The sequence below is a fragment of the Pavona decussata genome, unplaced genomic scaffold (genome assembly GCF_977016875.1).
Source record: "Pavona decussata unplaced genomic scaffold, jaPavDecu1.1 SCAFFOLD_37, whole genome shotgun sequence".
In the NCBI taxonomy this organism is placed as follows: Eukaryota; Metazoa; Cnidaria; class Anthozoa; order Scleractinia; family Agariciidae; genus Pavona; species Pavona decussata.
The window spans coordinates 4,029,466-4,055,000 of NW_028145459.1; the positions used below are offsets into that span (position 1 = coordinate 4,029,466).

The 25,535-nt window shown below is 39.9% G+C and overlaps 1 protein-coding gene across 3 annotated transcripts in view; it reads left to right on the forward strand.

Annotated features, from left to right (window-relative positions):
* LOC146484126 (uncharacterized) overlaps positions 1-25,535 on the forward strand; it is a 134,160-nt gene that overhangs the window by 77,951 nt on the left and 30,674 nt on the right. For 2 of the 3 annotated variants that reach the window (XM_085105396.1, XM_085105394.1), the window contains exons 1-2: positions 15,035-15,341; positions 23,963-24,134. In XM_085105396.1, the coding sequence (XP_084961522.1) occupies positions 15,125-15,341; positions 23,963-24,134 (389 nt within the window). In that variant the 5' untranslated portion in view covers positions 15,035-15,124. Of the gene's footprint in view, positions 1-15,034; positions 15,342-23,962; positions 24,135-25,535 lie in introns of those variants that run through there. The other variant, XM_085105395.1, reaches the window with a different exon arrangement.

Genomic DNA, 25,535 nt, shown 5'->3' on the forward strand with positions numbered 1-25,535 from the left:
TACCAAAGTAACCTACAAGCAGGTCCGCTGCTTTATGTTGATTTGAGTCGAAGTTTGCTGACGGCGGCACCACCAGTTTTTGAGCCGGTGGAGAAAATTAGGGGATGGGCGAGAAAAGACAAAGATGAGTATGACCACAGGCAACCCAAGCTCGCGTCACAAGGGACGTGAAATACTTTTAGCCATGGGCGAGAACATATGGCAACTTATCGATGTGAGGAGTTTTGGTTATGGCGTCACTGTCCGTCCGTCCGTATGCAACACCATAGGACAAGCAATGCGCATAGCACAACAGCGGGAGAAACAAAACGACAGCACGAGAAAATTACTCTTAAGTAGACGGCACAACATAAACAGCTTCAAGGCGAATAACAGCCTTAAAGACAGCTCAAGTAGTTTTTAAGCATAATAAGTAGTGCTATAGATCACATGACTTGTCACGTGATCGTTTTTGTGAAAAAAGCAAAGATTTGACAGGTAGACGACGGTTTTAAGAGAAAACATCAAGCAAAAACGTTTTTAATAAAGATTAAATATCTCCAGCCCTTCACGTTTGGAATGATTGTCCATTGTCTAAAAAATATTTGTCAGGACAAAGGTCATTTCTTAGTCCAAAATTCAACCTTTAATTGTTAATAACTCTAACTCAAAAACTTGAGGACAGTCATTCCAAACGTAGAAAGTTCAATATTTTAAATCTACATCGGAAACGCTAATTCAGTTATCTGTATAAAGAAAATCGCCGATTTACGAAATTTCCTTCTTTTTTTGTCACGTGATGTGTCACGTGATCAAACTTAACAAAAGAAAACAACAAGTTTTATGTTATAGGCAGACAAACGGAAGATATGTTGGATCATTTATAATTTCTGAACAGCCTTCAAACCCAGGCCTTAAACTGCTTGGCTGTATTTTGCCGTTTAATCGTCTGTGCACCTCGTGGAAGCGGAGATGTACCTTTTGTATTTAGTGTGACGCTACAAATTCACGCTTGGCGGTGCGTGCACAATTTCATGAACTTTGCTTTGAAAATGCAAGTGAAAACTAATCATTAAGTCTACGAAGACTCATTGGGATTGCTGTCCACGAGACTCCACTACGTACAGGATTTGTATTTATTGTCCGTCAAACTCCACTTCTGTTCCGGCTAAAACTAAAACATGAAATTTATAGCGAATATGTGGCAGAATTATTTTGCATGTCCCTCGGGCAAAACAAACAATTAATTCCTAATGAAAAGAGTCTTGGCACTCTTTTTTTTGTCCATACCTCCCCCCTTGAGATGACGTAGCATATCAACGAACATTTAACCTAGTAAGAGGAGGAACTCCAAAAAATGTTCTTAGTAGAAATGTCACTTATTCTTTCATAATAAAATCATTGTTCCACATCTCTTAAATCAACATTGTTTTTAAGTAAGTTCCAAGTGACATGACTTTGAAATAGGCCTTGTGATCTGGTTCTTCCCAACTTGAACTTTCGCGACTCTTACATGCTCATCTTGGCCAGGGTAAACTTCGATCACTCTTCCGAGAGGCCAGTGACCTCCTGGTGTGTTGGGTGAAATTACTAAAACTATGTCCCTAACTTTAAGATCTTGCTTGACTTCAGTCCACTTTCTTCTGACATTTAGACTTGGAAGCCACTCACGCCGCCATCTGTGCTAGAAGTGTCTGACTAATTCTTGCACTCTACTCCACCTTTTTTTTTTTTTTGGCTGAAGGTGGTCTCGTCCACTGACTCTGGGAGGAATTGTCCACCAATTTGACCAATTAAGAAATGGTTCGGTGTTAATGATACATCATCATCGGGACTTGCAGACTGATAGGTTAGAGGTCTTGAATTCAGAAGTGCCTTTGCTCCGGTAAATGCGGTCATTAATTCTTCGTCAGTGCAGCCCGTTTCGCTACCTTGATCATTGATTCATGTACGTCACCAAAATGCGGTGCTGCTGGAGGATTGAAGTGCCAGGTAACTCTCTGATTCGCTGTCGAGGTTCTGATTCTGTCTTGGTCAAGCACTTCAACCAGTTGTTGTGCACTGTTAATCGCTTGAATTTCTGCGTCCTCAATTTTCGCCTGGCTTTAGCTCTCCACTCTCTCTTTCACGAAGTCTGCAGTTTTTTTATGAAACGATAGACCCATGCTTGAACTCTGATAAACTTTTGCCAACTTGAAAATCGATTTGGATTCAAACGCCATAAACGATTATCCTCCTTTAGTGAAATCATTGTTCGTTCCTCGGCATGATCATTTGCTTGCTTCTGGAATTTTCGGTCATTATTCTTGATTTCCATTGATTTCGTTTCCTGATCTACGTTGACACGATTTATCGGCCATTCCAACTCAGTGTTAAACAACCGACGCACCGCCATCTCGTAATTGTCTGGCAGTTCAGATTCGTCATCTTTCCATGGAATTGCCACTTGATATCTTTCATCCACGTACTTGATGGACTTCTCAACTTTCTCTAGTTCCAACGTGTCGTCGAATTTCAGGATTTGTGCATTTTTAAGCGTCCCAGAAACTTCAACCTCCCCGAAACTGCGAAGTGGAACACTAATCTTATCTGAGTCTTGGCTATGTTCTCGAACAAGGTAAGTATGTGTGAAACTCGTTTGCTAGTCGCTTCCTTTTAGACCACTAGGAGATCCGACACATGTCAGCCCCAAAGGTGTAAGTCTTGCCACTGGTTCGCCCGACCTACCTCCAACGTCCTTGAAAAATAATGTAACTAAGCATAATCGACTCAGATGAGTACGTTCACAAAAGGGCGTGGTCCTGGATCGGAAATTGTATGTCCTTCAGGTGATTCGACTTTGCGGCATACGCTCCCCAGTTGATTGCTTTCATGTTTCCAGTCACCCGCTCGGCAGTAAAACGCATTGATAGCACGCTACCATAGAGACTCTCAAGTTCAACTTTAACTGGCATGGTCTCGAAAGTCTCAGTTTGTCCATTCAAGACGTTAACGGTGACTTTCTGTGGCCGTCCTTGGAGTCCAAGTTCCGCTGCTATGTCTGCATTAATATACGTCTTTCGTAGTGGCTTCGTCCAAAAAGGCATTCACTTTGAGTTTTCGACCACCATTCTTTACGATCACAGGAGCTGTTCTCAATGCTAGAACTCGTACATCTTCATGTACTTTCATCGTCGTAGTGTGGGATCTCTCTGTTTTAAGGTCAGCGGAATCCTGAGGGAGTGAAACGACCAACGGTTTCCTTTTAGACTCGACACTCAGGTTGCGGCTCCCGGCTGATGTTTCACCACTCGGTACATTCTGATCTGACATCAGCTGACTACTTCTTTCTTCTATCTGCTCAATTCTGTGGGTGTGCAGTAATCTGTTGTTCTTGTCCTTGCAATAATTATTTATCCCACATATCCTGGTTCTGACACACGTTTAACCAAAATGGTCCCCTCCAAGGCAATGGACACACAAATAAAGACGCTTGGCAGCATCCCATCTCTCTTGAATACTCATGGCTTTGAACTTCTGGCATCGCCAAACTCCATGCGGTCCATTACATACTTTTCAAGGGCGTGACATGTATGCTGTTTTTCTGTGGTTTTCCGTTTTCTGATCTCGGCCAAAGAACGTCGATCTCTCGCTATCCTTCCGATTTCGCTTCTGCTCGAAACCCTTTCTTGCTGTGTTAACTCCTCGAATGGTCTCCGAAGCCACTATTTGAAATTCGGCCTCTTGACGATAAACTCTTTTAACATTTCCACTGATTCCCATCTACCATTTTTGTACATCCAGCGATGATAGTGGGCTAACGCTGACTCGTTCAACTTTTTGCACAGACTGACATATAATGTTCCTTTGCCCAGTTCTTCATGTCGATTGGCTTCTTTGAGATTAACTACAAGTACGTGCAACAAATCTGCAAACCTCTCTAAATCTCTTGCGGACTTAATGGCCTCCAACTCTTCTAAATGAAGGGCAATTTTTTTTCTCTAACCGCCAAATTTTCTCTCTAGCCTCTCCTTTGCTGCTTCGTAAGCTGCTGCCGAATGTCCTAACTTTTCTACCGCCTTAAGATAAATGTTGTCGAAGTTGCAGCAGCTTATATTCAGGTGTCGCTGGTGCTTGATCAATACATGCCATGAAAGCTGTTTTCCATCCCTCGTAAGTTTTCTTGTCGCCGTTAAACACAGGAATAGAAACGCGCTTTAACTGGCTCCACATATCCCTACCAATGGTTGCTCCGTCTTGCGAATTTTCGTTCGCTTTTGCCTATTGAAGCGGATCCTTGTAATCCCTAGGAATGTCATTACTTCTACGCGGGTTCGGTAATTCGTTCGTCGAAGGTGGTAACTTCTTTTTCGCTTCAATTAGTTTTGGAACTTTTCCTCCTTTAAATTCATTCATCCACGAATCACTGGAAGGTGAGGACGGTGTCTTCGGTAGGAAAGAAGAGAGAAAATCTTTCACGTTTGCGACTTGTTTGTCGGTGCACATGTCTTCTATCATTTTGTCTATTTTTGTCTAACCACCGTGTTAATAACCAACAAAACTGTTTTATTTAAACCACCGTGTTGATAACCGCCAAAAACTATTTTATTTAAACCACCGTGTTAATAAGCACCAAAAACTGCTTTATTTTAACCACTGTGTTAATAACCACCAAAAACTGTTTTATTTTAACCACCGTGTTAATAACCGCCAAAAATTGTTTTATTTAAACCACCGTGTTGATAACCACCAAAAACTGTTTTATTTTAACCACCGTGTTAATAACCACCAAAAGCTGTTTTATATTAACCACCGTGCTAATAACCACCAAAAACTGTTTTATTTTAACCACCGTGTTAATAACTGCCAAAACTGTTTTATTTTAACCACCGTGTTAATAACAACCAAAAACTGTTTTATTTTAACCACCGGGTTAATAACCACCAAAAGCTGTTTTATATTAACAACCGTGCTAATAACCGCCAAAAACTGTTTTATTTTAACCACCGTGTTAATAACCACCAAAAACTGTTTTATTTTAACCACCGTGTTAATAACCACCAAAAACTGTTTTATTTTAACCAGTCCGTGTTAATAACCACCAAAAACTGTTTTATTTAAACCACCGTGTTAATAACCGCCAAAAACTGTTTTATTTTAACCACCGTGCTAATAACCACCAAAAACTGTTTTATTTTAACCACCGTGTTAATAACCACCAAAAACTGTTTTATTTAAACCACCGTGTTAATAACCGCCAAAAACTGTTTTATTTAAACCACCGTGTTAATAACCACCAAAAACTGTTTTATTTTAACCACCGTGTTAATAACCGCCAAAAGCTGTTTTATATTAACCACCGTGCTAATAACCACCAAAAACTGTTTTATTTTAACCACCGTGTTAATATAACCACCAAAAACTGTTTTATTTTAATCACCGTGTTAATAACCGCCAAAAACTGTTTTATTTTAACCACCGTGTTAATAACTGCCAAAACTGTTTTATTTTAACCACCGTGTTAATAACAACCAAAAACTGTTTTATTTTAACCACCGTGTTAATAACCGCCAAAAACTGTTTTATTTTAACCACCGTGTTAATATAACCACCAAAAGCTGTTTTATATTAACCACCGTGCTAATAACCACCAAAAACTGTTTTATTTTAACCACCGTGTTAATATAACCACCAAAAACTGTTTTATTTTAATCACCGTGTTAATAACCGCCAAAAACTGTTTTATTTTAACCACCGTGTTAATAACCACCAAAAGCTGTTTTATATTAATCACCGTGCTAATAACCACCAAAAACTGTTTTATTTTAACCACCGTATTAATAACAACAAAAAACTGTTTTATTTTAATAACCGTGTTAATAACCGCCAAAAACTGTTTTATTTTAACCACCGTGTTAATAACTGCCAAAACTGTTTTATTTTAACCACCGTGTTAATAACAACCAAAAACTCTTTTTTTTTAACCACCATATAATTATTTTAACCACCGAATTAATAACCACTTAAAACTGTTTTATTTTAACCACTGGTTAATAACCATCCAAAACTGTGAATTTTTTGCTGCAAATTTTTCTTTTAAAGATCTACAGGCCATACTTTCACGAAGAAATAAATCGTCGGCGATTTTGCAAAGTTTGAGATAGCGGGGACATGACGAGCTTTGCTTCCTAAGCTAGTTTACAGGTCCTCCAGTCAAATGATGTGTAACAATAAATGAGACCATGGCAGTTATAAACTTACAAATTGAAGCTTGAATCCGCGCCGAACGAAGCCATCATTCTTCAATTTCGGTTTTTTACCATCGCTTGTAAAGAATCAATGATTGAAATACAAGAGCAGAGATAGCGAATACAAGTGTCCTGAGATGGTTTGGACATCACAAGATCTAAATCACGAGTCGCGTCGCTTCTACAGACAAACAGGTTGTATCTTAGATTGTCCCTTGCACGATAAGGTGGAGAGTGACAAGGTTAGCTACCTAAAGATGTGGGTCGGAGACAAAAGACTGAACGTCTTCGAAGGAAGATACAGCGAAATTAATCACCGTAGTAAAAAAGTACGAAGAGTAATGTACTCCGCGCAAAAACCACATCATGGAAGGTTTGAAGCTCAATGAACTCCGACAAGCCGACAGTGATAGTTTTGACTCCTTTGTAACGGACTTAAAGATCCTCGTGAAGGTCTGTGGATACCAAGAGAAGGAACAAATGGTTCGTGACGCAATTGTTTTCCGTTGTAAGCGTACTAAAGTTCGTGAGAAGTGCTTCGATTTAGCCGATGAGTTGACCCTCGAGAAAGCTGTGGAAATTGGTCGCAATCATGAAACGAATCTAACCAGCCTAAAGAATACATAGCCGGTATTTTTGGACACTTTTGTCGCCCTCAGCTTGGTGAACATTGATTGCCAGTATCTATCATCTATTTTGGTCTTACCGTCTGAAATACTAACAGTAACACGGTAACGCAACAATATCATCATAAAAGGCATTTTAAATAAATGGAAGCTGGTGATCGACGCCGTTACACTTTTTCCCAAATCACGAAATTGCGAGTCCTGATTAAATATATAACGCAAACATAAAAATCGCACTTACCTTTGCGGACGACTGGAGGACGACGATTGACTTTATTTATCATTCAATTATTGGAAAATGATGTAGAAAATTAGCTTGCCCAATAATAAACTCTAAATTTGCATCGTAGAGACCATGGGCCAACATATCATTCATGTTATGGTTCGTCGATTTAGGACCATTTAGCGCGCCAATTAGATTGGCGGGAAAACGAAAACATTTAGTGAAAATTGTCATTTTTCCGTTTCCGACAGTCGATGTGTAGTCAGGCTTCTGGACAGATCGGAGGAGTTGACGTTTCCCGTTAACTGTGCGTTTCCACGTGGATGCTCCGCTGAGAGAGTTGCAGAAAGCAGACGTGTTGTTTCACTGGGGCCACCCACAAAAAGGGAGCTTTGAAAAGATCAAGTAGCATCACTACTGCAATATTATGATGTCATAAAACCAGTGAGAATTCAGCGCGATGCAAGTGGGAAGGGTCTCGGAGCAGTGCTATTACAAGACGAAAAACCTGTGTGTTATGCCTCTCAAGCGCTTACAGACGCTGAGTCAAGGTATGCACCCATTGAAGCTGAAATGCTGGCAGTTGTCTTCGCTTGCCGCAAGTTCCACCTGTACATCTATGGCAGAAGTGTTGTTGTGGAGACGGACCACAAGCCGTTACAAGCAATCAGTACCAAACCACCGTCACAAGCTCCGCTGAGGTTGCAGAGAATGTTGCTTAGTTTGCGAGGCTATGATGTTGAGATTCGCTACCTTCCCGGTTGTAAACAAGTCCTTGCAGACACTCTGGGCCGAGCAGCTGCACCGACTGTTGAGAGTGACGCTTATGAAGAATTCCAAGAAATCAATATGGTCCTGTCCATATTAGAGGAGCTGTATGAAGAGTTCCAAAAGGAGACCAAAGAAGACCCAGAGTTACAAACAGTCCTAACCATGTTAAGAAATGGTTGGAAAGACACCAAGCAGCAGGTTCCCTTAGAGACAAGACCATACTGGACATTCCGTGACGAAGTCGCAACAGCAGATGAACTACTCTTCAAAGGAACACGCTTGATTGTCCCAAAGGTTATGAGACCTGAAATGGTTCGCCAGATCCACAAGAGTCACCTAGGAATAGCCAAATGCAGACAAAGAGCCAGAGAGGTACTATTTTGGACTGGAATGTCCCTAGATGTGGAGCAAATGGTCACTTATTGTAAGGTGTGTGCAGATTTTGCCAAGAAACAGCTTACGGAACCATTGGACCTACTGTACCACCATCACGTCCTTGGAAGAAGATATGAACCGATCTGTTTGAATTTCAAGGGGAGCACTATTCTCTCCGTTTGCTATCGCAGCAAGTTCCCAGAAGTGACCAAAATGGAGTATTTGAGAAGCAGTGCTGTAGTAGAAGAGCAGACGAAGCAATTTGGAGTCCATGGGATCCCAGCAGAAGTGGTCTCTGACAATGGCCCCCAATTCAGCAGCAGCGAATTTCAAGAATTTGCGAAAGAGTACAGTTTTTCAAGCATGTCACCAGTTCGCCGCACTACCCAAAGGCTAGTGGAGAGGCGGAGAGAGCCATTTAGACTGTCAAAAATCTATGGCGAAAGAACAGTGACAAACATCTGACCTTCCTTGACTATCGGACTACACCACTTCCAGGCATTGAACTGTCGCCAGGACAACTGCTGATGGGACGTAGGTTGAGAAACGAGTTACCGATGATAAACAGCTTACTTCAACCTGCTAGTGTCAACCACATGGATGTTTCCAGGTACCTGAAGAAGACCAAGGGGTATCAGAAGAAGTACCATGACCGACATGCTAGCAGTGAAATGAAGGAACTACAGCCCGGTACGAAGGTGCGAATGCAGCCCTGAACCGATTCCAGAGAGTGGAAGCCAACGACGGTAGTGAGACATCATCACACACCAAGGTCCTATGTAGTTCAAACAGAAGAAGGCATAAAGTGTCGCTGAAACGGACAGCACCTACGAGTTTGCCCAGCTCCAGGACATGGAAGTTTAAATACAGAACCGTCTCTTGAGAGTAGTACACACCAGAAGCTACCCAAGGACCAGCCTGGCCATGCCGCAGCCCCACTAGCGTCGCCTGTAATTTCACCCCAGGAGCGACACCATGACCCTGAACCACCAAAGGCGAACAGTTCAGAGCCTTATGTTACCCGAAGTGGCAGACCAGTAGTAAAACCAGAGCGGTTGGATCTCTATACCAAGCTTAAGTTCTTAGAGCCTTTGCCCTTTGCCGTAGTGTCACCTCTATGTATATTATATGCATTTTACTTGAAAAATAAGTTAAAAATTAATAAACCATTTTTACTTATTTATTCGACGTAATTAAAGCAGGCTTAAGTTAAGTGGGTAACTTTTCATCCATAACAACAACAGGAACAAATGTTCCAAACCTCCGGTTGGTGAGATATTTACCTCCTGAATGGACAATGCTTTTGTGCCCTTCAGACAAGTATTGTTCAGGAGTGCAGAACAGGCTATTAGCTATGTATAATGCATCTTTCTCACATGAAGAAAAGACAAAACGGCATTCAGTTGTTATCTCAATGAGAATCTGTTTTGGATTTAGAAAATAAGATTAATGCTGACCTTGAACGTACATGCAAACGCTTTCAAGCTAACCAACTTACCGCGTGAATATCAAGAAGTCAAAATTTTTACTTATCGGTAGTTTTTGCCTAAGTAAAGTTGAGTCAATTCTCATCTCTGCTGATAACATCCCCATGTACTGCAACCGAGACAATCATGAGACTTAACTGGAAGCTTTTAGCGCCATAGAATGGAACATAATTCTATCTTTATGTCTATTTATAAGTTTCTTAACAACTGTTTCTGTCACCCGGTCCAAGTCCCCGTCAATGGTGATTTTCATGGTTATTACACTAGGTCGAGAAATAATATTCGCAAGTCCAGTGCCAATAGAAGATGAGGTCACTGGTCTTCAATACACAACAACTCACTGCTGCAATCTGCGGTATTCGTTGTCGTATAGGACAACCGAGGAAAGGGTGTAGTGCTCCAAGAGCTCGGCAAACTTTGCGGTGTCTGATAAGTAATCTTCTATACTGGACGTGCCTGATAGTTTGCCAACTGCTACTAGTTCATGCATTATACGCGATTTTGCGGTTAGTCACATAGATAATGTGATGTTTTCCATCTTTACTTTTGTGTTGCTGGCTCGGATAACGATGCTTGCCCCGCCCAAGTTTCCAATCTCGTGTTCATCGTCAGAGCTCGTAAAAGAATTAAACCTAACAAAGTCAGGAATTAAAAGGGGCTTCTCACCTCCTTTGCCTACGTTTGTCGCTTTTCTCGCAGCTCCCCAGAAGACTTGCGGGTCGTTGTCGAGGCGTTGTCCCATAAGGCTCTCTGTGGCGCCAGGTGCTGACAAAGAGCCGTCAAGAGCTCCTATCCCCTCGATCCTGTTTAAAATTTATTCGAGGCCTCCGTCTTTTGCTATTAAATGATTAGGTGTTAACAGGGTCAGGCGAGATAGAATCAGCCCCAAGCCCTGCTCTAGAGTCTTGTCGCAGCCCCGTGATTTCCTTGTACAGTAATCAGCGTTGGCCAATGGTCATGTCGAGTTTGTCCACATCAGACTCTGAAACCAGGACTAGGGCCTCCTTGGTCTCCAGATCCTGTTCTTTTTAGATATCTACCGTCTCCTTTTTTAGTCCATTTGCCTCGCACCAGGTGTTGAATTCAAATGATGCCATTGAAAAAAAAAATCGATTACATGTAATGCAAGAACTCGCGACAATCGCTACGAAAGACTTCACTCGCGGTACCGCAGCTTATATGGGCAGGGCTAGACTGACATTTCCGCCTTGGTATTAAATCATGATAAACAAGTCTATCATACACAAAAAATGTTTCCTCTAACATCTGGAAAAGATTAGACACGTCTTTAAGGGAAGCAGAGTTTCTGACTGTTTTTAAGCGTTTCCTGTCTAATGCCATGTTATGATCTTCAAAACGGCCACCTAATTAATTTATCTATTTAATGTTTTTGTTCTGTTTTATGTCCATAGTTCTTTGTATTTTTTAGCTAGTCTTTGGTGACCTTTTTGTGACGTTGGTATCCTCAATAAAGATGATGATGGTGATGATTGTTATCCTTTTGTCACGAACGATTTGCGTGAGAAGACCCCTAGGCATTGCCATTATCCAAAGGAAGAACGTAACAAAATTCTAAGGTCTTTTGCAAGCAACCGTAAGTGGAGTTAAATTGACAACAGTAAATTAGGTAGTACTTTGTTAAACAGAGGAGGTCTGCACCTTAATCAGAAGCTGGGTCTTCAGCTTTAGCGAAAAATATTAAACAATTATTGGACGAGGTTGAGCAAAATATCGTCATTTGTCAGTACCGTATAGCTATGTGTTTCGTTTACAACTGCATGTCACAGTCTTACATTATAGTGCCGATATTGTAGCGATATTGCAGTCTTAATTTTTGTCTATTACTATTACCCGCCGAGATTAGTTGGAAATAATAATAGACTCTTGTAATTAACTCTAATTATTATTTTCTCTCTGATTATTAGAGCAGATCAATTATTTGCCGAAGCTGAAGTTGATCTGCGAGACACTGACAAATCACGATATTTTGCGATAGCGAGTTCAATAATTGGTTTATCATTCGATCACCGAGTTTTTCATAGTTTTGAACAACTAAAGATGTCAAATCACTCTCTGACAGCTCAGGGAAGCGATCTGCCATTTTTCACACAAAAGCATGGTTTCAATGACGCATAGGCAGAATATTATTTGTAGGCAGTTATATTCAGGTCACGTGGTTTGCTCTTGGCCAATGAGAGGGAAGAAAAAAGCGTGAGCCAGCTAGGGGGGTATGGTATGGTATGGTAACTTTATTTAGACACGGTAAATCCTTCAGCAAATATTAAAGAGATAAAAGACACAAGATAACCAAAGTCATACCTAACTAAACTAACTAGCCTAAACTACTGTTAACCACATACCAAAAGCTGCTTTACAAGGATGCCGTGTTAAAACTCATTCAAAACTGTGGTGACGTAGATTAAATTTAAAATCATGTAAAGATGTTGCTGCACGAAGGTCACTAGATAGACTGTTCCACAACCCGGCTCCACTATAAGAGAAACTCTTCTTTAAATAATTGGTGCGGGGCTGCGGAAGAGCCAATTTATTTTCAGTATTTCTTAATCGATATGATGTTACGTCGTTTCGAGAAACAAATCTAGAACTCAGGTATTCAGGGGTCATTCCATGTAAGGATTTGTACATCATAATAGCAGCTGATTCCAATCTTTGGTATTTTAGTTTACGCCAACCCAGTGTCCGGAACAATTCATCGATGTCAGTGTCATAATTGGCACACATTAAAATACGGGCTGCACGATTTTGGAGCTTCTGAAGCTTTTCAGAAAGACCACTGCCACAGTTGCCCCAAACAACACTACGGTAACTAAAATGTGGTTGAGCTAGGGCGTCATATACATTAATTAATATGTTAAAAGGTATAAGATGTCTTATTCGCTTAATTGCGCCCAAAGCAGAAGCAATCTTTTTACAAATGTACAAATGTTCTGTATATCGCATTCCCAGTTCAATCATGTTTTGGTCGATGTACACACCAAGAGATTTCGTGGATGACACCTGCTCCATTGGATGGTCATTTATACTGAAAGAAGGAATTTCAGGAAATGTTGATAACTTCTGCCGGGGTGCAGCATGCTCCTCCGGAAAATTTTTAAACTTAAGTTTTCTGAAATGGCTAGAAATGTATCAGAAACTGTCAACACTGATGTGACGTTTTAATTGTATCAACTAAAATATGTTTTCTTTCCTTTTTAAAGTAAGGAGTCAATGCTTCAGTCTGGCTCTCACATTTGACCAACACAACAGGCTAGATGAGGCAGAAATTTTCGACTTGTTTTCTTGTGAAAGCCAGCAGCTTGTGAAGACCTAGTTTCGTTGTTCATGTTTCCGTCAATTATATGTGCTTCTTTGTTCGTTATAACAACGGGATTGAATTATTCAGCGTGTGACCGTAGCTATACATAATTCTCCGTTTCAAATTTTTACGCGTAACGGTAGCCTGCAATGCAGGCGTATTTTTGGAGCGGGAGCCCCCCTCCCCCCCCCCCCCCCCCCTCAGCCTCCTTCAAATACGCGAACTAAATTTATTATTCAGCGCTCGCCCATGAAAAACGCCTGCACTGCAGGCTAGCGTAACGGCAATAAGTAGCTTTCATAAATGGATGCCTTTGTGTAAAAACTACCTCGAACTTATTCAGCGATGGCACTTTATCTTCGTGAAACACCGATCCAAGAACGAATAAAAATAGAAACAACAGCTGAAATTCCATTATTTCGCGGTTGATATAGTCGTCCGTTCAGCAGCAAAGCACACGACAAACTGTCTGAAATTGTTGGGTTTGTCGGAGAAAACCTTAATATACTTAATAATATGTAAGGTAAGTTGTTTCGGCTGTGAGTAATGGATATGGTTAAATAAAATAAAATATACTCCCCCTCCGCGGTTCCTGTGATAATTACAATAAAATCTGCAATTCCACAGCGACAAACCGGTGAGTGGTGCCAGATCACTTATAGACCTGGATCAGCAAATTTTTTCAAATACAAAATACTGACGGCAGACTGATCCCAACGGCGGAGGTGACGAGCTTGATAGAATAAACAACAAAGGCGAGAACAACTGAAATATATTTGTTGAAAAAAACAAATTTTTGCCCGATATTTTGGTTTGTAATACAAACCTTCCTCGGGGGCTGAACGAAAAAGAAAAGTGAGAAACACAAAAAAATCGTTACAAATGAAGATTTAAAATATAAAATGCGTAACAATGATTTTTTGTTTAGGACTAAGTTACAAGTGTGAGACATGTTATTGGCGTGTTTCGTCGCGTCTGTGATAATGCTTGCAATGGGTCTTTTTCTTTAATTTGTGTTTCTCTACTTCCCCACCATACAGTTCTCTTTGCTTTAGACAATTGCCAGGAATTCGCTTTGGATACCAGCGCTAAAAGGAAAATCACCGTTACTTTCCAGATGCACATATAAGGGAGCAAGTTTAACTGCCGACCAATTAATGTTTAATGCTGGCTCATTGATACTTCGCGTGACAGATCTTCTTAATAGAAACCGGTATAAAAGGGGCCTGGCCAGGCCATTCTCACCTTTAGTTGTCAATCAACCACCAGGGCCCGGTTGTTCGAAAGCCGATTAACGCTAATTCACGATTAAAAGTTAACCGAAGTTTTCATCTCACTCGTTGAAAAATGTTTCTAGAAGGTAATTTGAGCTAATGGTAAAGAAAAGTCTACGTCAAAACTGCGGTACAAAAATCTTTTTGAAGAATCTTTATTGGTTAGTAATTAGACTCGAATCAAAGTTCACTTTAATCCTGGATTAGCTTAATCAGGCTTTGAATAACTGGGCCGAGCCGCATAGCGTAGGCAACTGACAAACAACATATATCTTTTTCTTCGGCTTTTACCGATGAAATTGGCTTAGTTTTAAGGATAACCCTTGTTAAACAAATAAGAACTTGATATCTTATATTGCTGCCATGATATTATAAAATTTTGAGGCATATTTTTCAGAGGACGCTTGAGTCAACAACTTTCCACTACTGAACAGCATCTTAATTTGCATCTCACGTCCATAAAGGTGTGAAATGAAGGAGGGGCTCGCCCTTTTATAGCGGAACTTCTTGTAACGAAAATACACAAAACACATTCAATTAATTTGAAGTAATTCTGATACATGCTGATTTGCCCGCTTAGTACACCGACTACAATCATTTCCCAAAGCAGACACCGTGCAGTAGGTACCTCCCCAAACTACGGTATGACGTGTCAGAAGTGACAACATTGATACGTCATCGAAGGGAATTTTCCCGGAAGCTTGAACAGAAACTTACTGCTGTCACGCAATCTCAACTACTCGCGTTGCAGTGTTTTTGTCGTCCAAAATGTCGGTCACTTGAAATTGTCCTGAGTTTGGGTCTTACCCCTGAAATTCAGGCCCCGAGAGAGAGAAAAAAAGAAATATGAAGGTTGGTTTAAGAGTTGTTCGTGGCCCTGATTGGATGTGGGGAGACCAAGACAATGGTGAAGGCAATGTTGGAACTGTAGTCAGTCTGGGACAAGATGGCAGCCTTCCCGACGGAACTGTTATGGTGCATTGGGATTCTGGAAATCAGGCGAGCTATCGTGCAGGCCATTCTGGAAAGTTTGATCTTCGAATTTTCGACAGTGCTCAAACGGGTAAGTAAATTATTCATTTTCATTTTAGTGAGGACTTAATCTCTACACCAGGAAAAACAGGAGCAAAATACAGTATCTCGGTTCGTTTCTAAATAATTTGTGACATGCTCGAGCGAGTTCAAGAATGGATTGCTTACCTGCGCAGTTCGACACTTTTATAATTCAAGCGTTTGTTACCTTTTCTTCGCATTTCACTTGATTGTATTTTCTTATAGTTTTTAAAAGATCGAAAATATCTTACAGGAGTCGACAGTTTCGAACATTCTGCTATAGTACTAGAGTATTATATAATTTAACTGGGTTCAACTAAAGATCGAAAGTTTGTCCGTTTGTGCATGTTTCGATTTCAGTGATTTCCAGTTCCTTGTGTTATTTAGGTCAGGCAAACTTCATTTAATGTCTGAGTAAATAACTGAAGTGTTGAATTTGTTTTCCTCTTTTGCAAGAAACCGTGGAAGTTCTGCGGAATTTAAAGTGCCTATGAAGTAAAAAAAAAAATTTGTCACGGTTTGTTAGTTTATTAATTTCTCGGACTGAATATATGGGTTTTACTGAACAAAAACTTCTCATTCCGCAATTATGATCCCCGAAAGGTTCGAATTTAGCGCCGGAAAGTGTCTCCATGTTGTGCGCGGCCAAAACGATCGTATTACAAGGTTGTGACGTAGAAAATACTTTGGAATACACGAGTGTCATGGCGGCGAAGGGTCTCTGCGACTTTTAACTCCAACATGACAAACTGCGCAAAAACAACTGGCATGCCCGGAATAAGAATACATTACTTCCCGAGTGACGAAACTTTACGGCAGAAGTAGATTCGGTTTGCCCGAATTAACAGGAAAGATTCAAGCCATAGCTCTTGAAAGCGAAAGACAACGATGATCAGCTATGTGTGGGTATATTACACTCTAATATCCGTGATAAACAAACATCCTGCAATCTTACTGCAGTTAAATAGCATAAGCATGAAATCACGGGTAGAGAAGTTCACGGATCCTCAGTCTTGGCATATAACATTCGTTTAGTTAGCGTTCCCAGAAATCTTGCATAATTCGAGCTGATAAACCTAAACAAATGCCACAGAGCTACAATTGTACCCCGGGAATTGCAATTGTAGCATACGCATTGTCATGCTTTGTGAGTTAACGCGCTCGATCTGACTTTTAAAGACTATTACTTCCATCAAAAGTGAGTTTTTGACGGGCCTGTGCAATTTCCGCTCGCAGCATCTGTGCTCTCTCGCATTCTCAAATCGAACAAAATCGAGTTTGGAGAGACAATTGCCAGCAAACTACGAAATTTTTCGCTTTTTCATTTCGGAAAAATATATTCAAGTACTCAACAATCATTCCCTGAAACGTCGCCTTCGAAGCGACCACGCAGAACGGTAGCGGAAAGGCAATCTTGATCTTCGTCCGGCCTCGTCTTTTTCTTGAGCTGTTCGACGCCAGTAGTGCCTAAATCGCTTGACTCTTTTAGATATCCGTTGGAAAAGTTTCGGTTTAGGACATTAGTTCTTCATTGTCCGACATTTTTTGGGGGGGAAACCTTGAACATGAAAATTTTCGCGATAAAAATATTGGGTGATTTTGTGTAACAACAAGGCGAGATGTGTTGTAAACAAATATCTGAGGCATTTCCTACGTCATCAAACGCTTAACTAGTTCCCAGTTCCCGGACACTATTTTTCTCATTTTGGCCTACTTCGGTACGACTTGAAAAGCACCCTATTGTTTTTCTAGCGCATTTCTTTTATAATTTCGTAATTAAGACATGTTAAACTTCAAAAAAACGCAAAAAAGTTTTTTACTTCATAAGCACTATTTAGGCTTATTAGGCTTATTTAAAAACAAACCTTTATCTTTCGCCGCCATTAACTTTGATCACATGTGGTTATATTCGTTCGGAATTTGTTCGATTTAGAAGCAATTCGAACTGCATGCACTTAAGACATATCTTGCATACTGAACTAATCATTGTTTAAAATGTCCCAAAACTAATTGCTGGAATTTGCCTACATGAAATTCGTTGCAATTATGTTGTCTAGCTAGTACACCTCATTTCTTTGCAGCAGGTTATAAAGGCGGAAGTCGTTTGTTATTGAAACAGAACTGAATCGTGCAGAAAACAGGAACTCAGTATAGAATCACCCTTCTTTATTTTTCTTGTTAAGTTTCAGAATTGTTATCTTATTGGATAGCAGCAAAATGGATTGACAATCAAATTAAAACGTTACATCTTCTTTGCGTGATTTATGTACATAAAGAATCTGCAACCATTCAGTTTTTTTTGCAGAGTTTAACTGATGTTATGTTGGTTAAATTTGCTTTCCATCAAATTCTTTAGAGAATGCTACATTTTCATGCAGTAGTACATGTAGGAAGTTATTTCACGTAGCTTGTGAGGGCTGGATGGGGTTGAGAGGGGGGAGGGGTGTTAACTGTAATTGCCCAAAGGAAACTAAGATGTTTTCTGAGTTTTTAAGAACATAAAAAAGGTGAGACTGTAAAATATGGATCTGGACAGGCAGATGCAGATGGCTGACGGTGGACAGTGGATTAACTTTTGCGGATCCTACGCTTAGAAATCACTGAACATCTTAAAATAATTTTTAAAACCTTTTCTCTGAATTAATTAGGGAGAAACGAAGCCTCGGAAAAAAATCCGAGTCCCCGATAGGATCTAGGGACTAGATCACGGAGGGTCGGGGGTTCAAATCCCACCTGGGACTCGGATTTTTTTTTCCCAGTCTTCGTTTCTCGCTAATTCACATTTAATATCCTGTTGTTGTTGTTTCTCCGTTAGTACACTCACGTTTAATTAATCTGTTCAAATTATAACCACACTTTCTACATGTAATCTACAATGCCTAACAAAATCACAATGTACAGTGATTATTTTTCCGGTTAATCTGACTGCCTCATACATGAATATTTTCATGAATGTGACCAATTTTTGGCGGGATGGTGGACGTATTAATGTAGAGTATTCCACTTAAGTCTCTTGTGGCTTGTAGAATGAGAAATAATAATTCTATAGCATTTTCGCTGTATGGCTGATAATATGATATAAACCAATGAAATAAAAAAAATAAAATAAATAAACAAAATGTTTCTTGGAAGGTTATCAGCACCCTAATTTTTTTTAACAAAAAAGTTAACCAGGCCTCCTACGTCAATGCACCACTGTCCATATTTAACCAGAAAGAAATAATTTTTGTCATGTCACAAGACAGTTTAATTTTTTAAGACCAAAGGAAACAAATACACTGATGTATATTTCATTCACCACTGTCGGAGAATAGAACCAGCCATGACCTTCTGTGCACCAGTCAAGGTTTCCTAAGCACTGAGGTACTGGGGAACTTGTTGTGGGCTAGGCTATGTACACACTGTGCTGGCAGAGTTAACACATGAGGGAAAAGTCAAGGGAAAGCCAGCCTTTCTCACAGGCTGGTCACACAGGAAAGATTGCGTGATGAGCCAAAAGAGCGTCTGCGAGGGAGACTAAGAGAAAGCATATTTTCTCAAGGTCATGGAAAAGTCCACGGAATTTTACAATCAAGTCAAGGAATTCTCAATCATAACCCAAAGCCAGTTTAGTTTCGATTGAAATCCGTGAATATTAGGGAAATCGTAGAGCTCTGTACGGCACGCAGCGTAGAGTGCCCACAAATTTTATTCCATACATTAGTAGATTGGTGTTAGTGCTCTTGAGTTCAAATAGACCTGACTCTAGGTCAGGTCCCACTTTTGTGAAAATAGGCTTTAACTACATGTATAAATTACAGAGAGATTTAAGGCTCGACGTTTCGGAGTCATCTTGACTCCATTATCAAGAGAAAAAATCAGTTTGTGAACGCGGTTGTCTTTGCTTCAGCAAATCCCTTTTAATTAAAAACTACATGTATGTCACGTTTAATGCATTCTGAAGATCAGGAGGAGGTCTTTTGAAAAAATTGTAACTCAGTCAAAATTTTATAAACTAAATTCGATTTTGAGACGGCAATACGACTTTATATTGATGGCTAGTTGGGAGACAATATATTCGCGACTCCGCCCAACACGGAATATATTTTCTCCCAACGCCGTCAATATAAAGTCGTATTGCCGTCTCAAAATCGAATTTATTTTTTTATCGCGATACTGACATTTTGTTGGAGAAAGTAAACGAATAAAGTACAAATTGTGCGCTGATTGAAAGAGAAATTCAGTTAAACTGTAGCCATGATAATATCCGTGCGCGAAATTTTTTCTCGGGCGGGTTATTTGAATTTTTGGCTTTAATTTTTGCGTCAAAACAAAGAAAATGCAAAAATTTACAGTCCATAAAGCACCTACCATTGATGAAATAGAGCGTTTTCATTCACGTGACTACCGGCCATTTTGGAATAAAACAAAAGAAAGTATTTGCATAAAAATAGTGTTCAATTCCCAGAGGTTTAGTTTGGGACACCAACATGGCCGCCATTTCTTTGTTTTGGGACACCAACATGGCCGCCGTGACGTCATGTGAAAACACTCCATAGACGAGCTAGTAGGTTTGAACATTTTACCAGCAAATTTTATTGAAAATTTGTTACCGCCGAGATATAAACAACAACATGAAAACAATGATGAAAAAACCTCACAACCAGAAGCAAGAATAAAAAGAGCAACCATACTAGAACCCAAAAACGAAAGCAGAGTACTGTTATCCTAGCTTAGATGCCGTGGAGATTTAGAAATTTGAAAGAGACCAAGCGGCGAAGAATGCTGTAAACACCGAGTCTGCCGTTCGGCGCTACGACAAGAAGATCAAAGTGACAGACCTGAGCCATGAAAGAGAACGCAGCAGAGCTCTTGGAGCAAATTTTTCTAGAGATAAGGGACATCAGAAAAGAAACAGATCCTTTTGCTTTGAAAATGCCATAAATTATTGGAATTTAAGCTCATTGTTATTTACCGTGGCCGCTTTCACACTCGAGAAAGTCTTTTTTAAAGTAAATTTCTCTTCATCGAATTTTCGCTTACCTTCAAGAAAAAAGTTGCATCCGCTGTATCATGGTACATGGACAGTGTCAGAAGCTTTGTAAACTCAAATGACAAGAAATAAACAACACCATCCAAGGTCGCATGTTTATTCGCAGAAGTAAAATTTTGATCTGTGCGCGCCGAACCCATTTAAATGCCGTGCTGTCATGCTTACTTGACAGTTTTTGAGCCAATCAGAAACCGTCATTTTGAGACGACAATATCGCAAATTATAATCCATCAAATATTTTCGCTCGCGCGCGATTGGTCTAAACGCCTCACGTGACCGAATATACCGCAGCTAAAACTGGGGAATATCCGATGATATTCCCCAAGTGATAGTCCCCAATTTCAAAAACTTCAAGGCTCGTCTTGTTTACAATTACAATTAATGTCAAGATGGGGGAACGGTTTGCTTTTGTGACAGAAGGAGAGATAAACCTGCTGGTCGATAAAGCAGTATCAGAAAACAACATACGCTCTAAACGTTTCTGACGGTAAACTGTTCTTAAACGAAATGTTCAAATACTCACGCTCGTTGCTACATGTTGCGAAAAATATTTGAAGGATAATAACCACAATAACCTCCATTTGGCTTTAAAAATATGCTCAGATATTTGTCCTTGGACATTATCTGCTCCTCGAAGCTCACAGTTTTCCTCCAGCTTCGCTCTCGGGAAACTGTTTGCTTCTCGGAACAGATAATGTCTGCGGACAATTATCCGAGCATATTTTCGCCCCAAATGGAGGCTATTGTTTATATAACGTCGTCTCAGCGCAATGGGAAGATTCCCCAGGATCGCCGGATAACACAGAAAACAAAAGTTAAACATTTAAAGTGTTATTAACAAATGGAACTTCAATGTGTAAAATATTCAAGTTGTTTGAGCAAGGAACGACGTTTTGGCAGCGCTGGCACTGTATACTTGTCCCCAAAGGTAAATTGGGTAGTTTTGAGGTCACCTTGTAAACTGTCTCGCCAACAACGAAAAAAATCACATTGAGCTCAGTAAATGTGATTTTTGTTTATGGGATATAATGATTAATGTTCATAGAAAAAATCAGCGAAATCGGGAAAAAGGCGAAATTTGCCTTATCCGTTCTAACGCGGACAGCCTCTTAATTTCCAATATTTTAGCAAATTCTCCAGACATCTTGACTTTCCTAAAAATTATTTCAGAAAGCATTTTAGTATAGCAAATCACTATTCAGTATACAACGTGAGGTCTCTACATGTATAACAGCCACAATTTGATGAACATGTTTGGTTTGTTTGTTTTTTTTTATTTTTTTTTTTTTTGCTTTTAAAATGACAAGTAAAATGTGACTTTGGTGTTTCTTTTTTTCGATCTTTATTGCTTCTGGTTGACTTTTGATGGTTTTCTGACATTTTGGTAAATTGAGTTATGCAGGATAACTTTGTCGATCTGGAATGATGGCTCCCGGTTGAGATTTATACTTTCATGCGACATTATTGTTTCGTTGTTGCTCACCTCAAAGGAAACAGGTTCAAATATACATAGTGTACTATTATACAGACCCAGCTTCATTATCCTTATAAGTAAAGGTTTCGTTATACATAAGCCAGTAGAAATTCCATAAAATCAAACGAAGGTTTGGAGTCGTCATATTCACAGGTTTAATGTTCTTCACGTTGTGAAACTTCCTTCCATCACCTCTCGGCCAGGCTGAGGAATCAACTTAATTAAAGGGGCACTTGCACAAAGATTTCACTAATCACCGTGTTATTGTCGAAACTATTTGACAAGGTACTTTTTTTGTAGCAAATTTCTTTTAGAGCACCAAGGCGAAAATATTAAGTGATTTCTCCTGGGAGGAATAGACTATAAATAATTCTTTTAATTAGGAATTTCTCCAACATTCAAAGGGAGAACTTGAAAGAAATGGCCCATTTGCAATGTCCATTCCAGTGCTGGCCATCCACAGCCAAAGATTAAAGATAGATAGGGTAGAGGGTTATTTGTTAACCAAAGTGAACCATTATTTTAACGTTTTCATCGGTACAAATATGTTTTTTTGGCCATTTAAAGAAAAGCTGCAAGTACTGCGGGTGACACCCCCTCCCCCCCTCCCTTTAAGCTCAACTTGCCGTAATCTAAGTTGAGTGTCTGCAATTTGCAATATAAAACGCTGGTAACAAATGCTAGGCTTAAATGCTTTAAAAAAACATTTTGCAGCACCGTTTAAAAGTAAGTTGACAGTATCTTTCGTGACCTCTAGTGATACTTCATGTTGTCGGTAAGAAAGAAAAAATATCTGCAGTTGACAGTAGTCTATCTCTTACTTAGATTGTTTTAAATGCTTCTTTCATTCCCGTTATAGTTAGAGGGAAAATCCTGCAAGTCGAAAGTCCAAAATATCTCTTTTCCTGGTCGTTTGTCTTGTCAACAAACCTAACTTCATATGAACAAGGGAAGCAGCCGAGATTGTGTGGCAAATCACTGTCCAATACCATTATACCTGTAGGAGTACTTCGCCGGGTTCTCTTATGTACTCGGTGTTAACTAACCGGTAGTTAGTGCGCCAAAAAAGTAAGGGATTTTTTTCTTTTAAAGAGAGTTTACACAAGTTCTTAGACTGCATAGCAAGCGCTTAAGTTATTTTACATTTAAGTGAGGCATTTGTTTGTTTGTCTGTTTTTGTTTACACAATTTACACCCGCCTCCATCACTTCAACATAGGTAAGGCTGCATAGGAAAAAGTCAGAGTTTTCAGTCTAGCTCTCGACTGTGCTACCTGTTTAGCATACAGCTAACCAGCAACAAAAGAAATTTGAGTTCAAATAGACTGCAAACAAGTCTCTCTTTTGCACGAAAATCCGCAGGAAGAACGCAAACAACTGAGCAAGTACGAAATTCGAAGCGTGAGTAACGCCCGTGAGAGGCAAAGCCACGAGTAGCGCGGGCGCTCGCCTTCCGGCGCGGCCCGCGCTCTCCTCGCGGCTTCGCCACGCGCGACTCGCCCCTCGAATATCGTGCTTATTTTCCCCTGCAGATTTTTGAGCAAAAGAGAGACTGCTCGCAGTCTAGCTTTCAAACGACTTGATGTTTGTATACCGATTAAACAGTTGGGCTGTGTATGGAATCAGCTGATAGTTAACAATTATTCCACGAGCGCGCGCGTTGGATACTTGGTATGATTGATATGCGCCTCTTTGGCTCTAATGATCTCATGTCCAATAAGGGTGAGTGAAATAATTGTTTTATTAAAAACAATCGAGGAATATTGCTAGATCTTGCTGATTTTGCTTTGCAAGGATTATCAGACGACAATTCAATATTCACTGGTTGCTATTTCTCGGGCATGGTTTATTGGCTCATATACCATGGCCGCTAAGCCAATCAAATCCCTGGAGTTGCATTATGCGCCTCGATTTAAGGTGGCTATCCGTCGTCTCATATCGAACGCGTTCTTTTGGAATACTTTAGTTTTTGTTAAAACTGATAGCATACGTGTATCTCCAACTCTCAAATTGGCTGTATTCTTCAAGGCGTAGGATTAAACATCATACAAAATCGATTCTTTGAAGGCAAGTTTCAAGTGTTAGCGAGTTAATTTCACTGAATCGCACTATTTCTCCTGTTAAAGGTTTAAAGCACGGACTCGTCACTTGCGATGGCTGCAGGCAACACCCCCTTGCTGGAACTAGATGGAAGTGTGTAGACTGCCCAGACTATGATCTATGTTCGCCTTGTTACATGTCTGATGTGCACGACAAGACGCATACATTTTACCGGTTTGACGAGCCTAGAGCGGATGGGTAAGGCCGGTATTCAATAGGTCATTTCCGAGTTGCTATGAACCTCATTATGAAAGCAAGGCTAAGTGCAAATCTTTTCATGTGAAAATTAGTTTTGTTTCCATATAAGTGAAAACTAATTTTCATAATAAAAACTTTGCACTTAGCCTCGCTTGACTATAATCTTAGAAATTCAGATTTTATGAATTCCTATGTTTAATATGGAAAGTGCAGTTTAAGGTCTCTTGATCCTGTTCTATGGTCTAAATTAATCGATAATAGGGAGTTTAAGAAACGAGGACGGCGCTGGCAACGAGAACGCCGCAAAACAATGGGCTTAATGAGCGAAAACAATTGCTCTGCATGTGCGTTTTACATTTTTTTACATTTCTTTACCGTCCTCTGCAAAACAGCAACGTAAAATGACCAAATTTTAGGTTTTTCTCGAGAACGGGAGCGTATGACGCAAAATCTTCTTTATTTTCCTTACTTTGACGTCGTTCATACTAATTCAGTTCCTGGAGAGTTCGCCAGCATTTTCCAAGTTAAACAAGTTTTAATGATTGCGAAAAAGTTACAATGACGTTCTCGTTACCGTTGCCGTCTTCGTTTCTTAAACTCCCTAATATCAGGAATTCCAGCTGCACTAACGAACTTCATCTCCCTTGATTATATTCAGGAACTATTTAAGAAAACTACGCTTGACTATAATCTTAGAAATTCAGATTTTATAGATCCCTATGCCGTTTAATACCGTTACATATGGAAAACACAGTTTAAAGTATCGTGGCCCCGTTCTACAGTTAATAGGGACCTTACAAATGCAAGACGGCAACGCCAACGAAAACGTCACTTCAAAACATAACTTGATTTCATTTGTGCTACTTCGCGATTGTTTTAACTCGTTCTACTTCTACACAAACGACGAACTTCCCAGGAACCAAATTGGTAAGAGTCGCGTTCAAGGTAAGATAGAGATAGACCATTCTATTTTATTGCACAAATTACAACACTATGGCATTCGAGGCGTCATCAATAATTGGTTCCACTCCTACCTCACTGATCGTGTCCAGTCAACGCAAATTAAATCTAACACCTCTAACAAAGAAACTGTCTCATGTGGCGTCCCACAAGGTTCTGTACTAGGGCCCTACTCTTTCTCATATACGTCAACGACATCTACAAATCGTCTGATAAATTAGCTTTCTACTTGTTCGCTGATGACACGAACCTCTTATATACCGATAAAAATCTTTAGTCCCTTGAGAATATTGTCAATATTGAATTAAATAGAGTCTATGAATGGCTAACTGCCAATAAGCTTACGCTAAACACGAAGAAGTCAAACTTTATAATTTTTCACCCCTATCAAAAGAAACTTGACCGCCAAGTTAACCTTAAAATATTCGATAATGACACTAA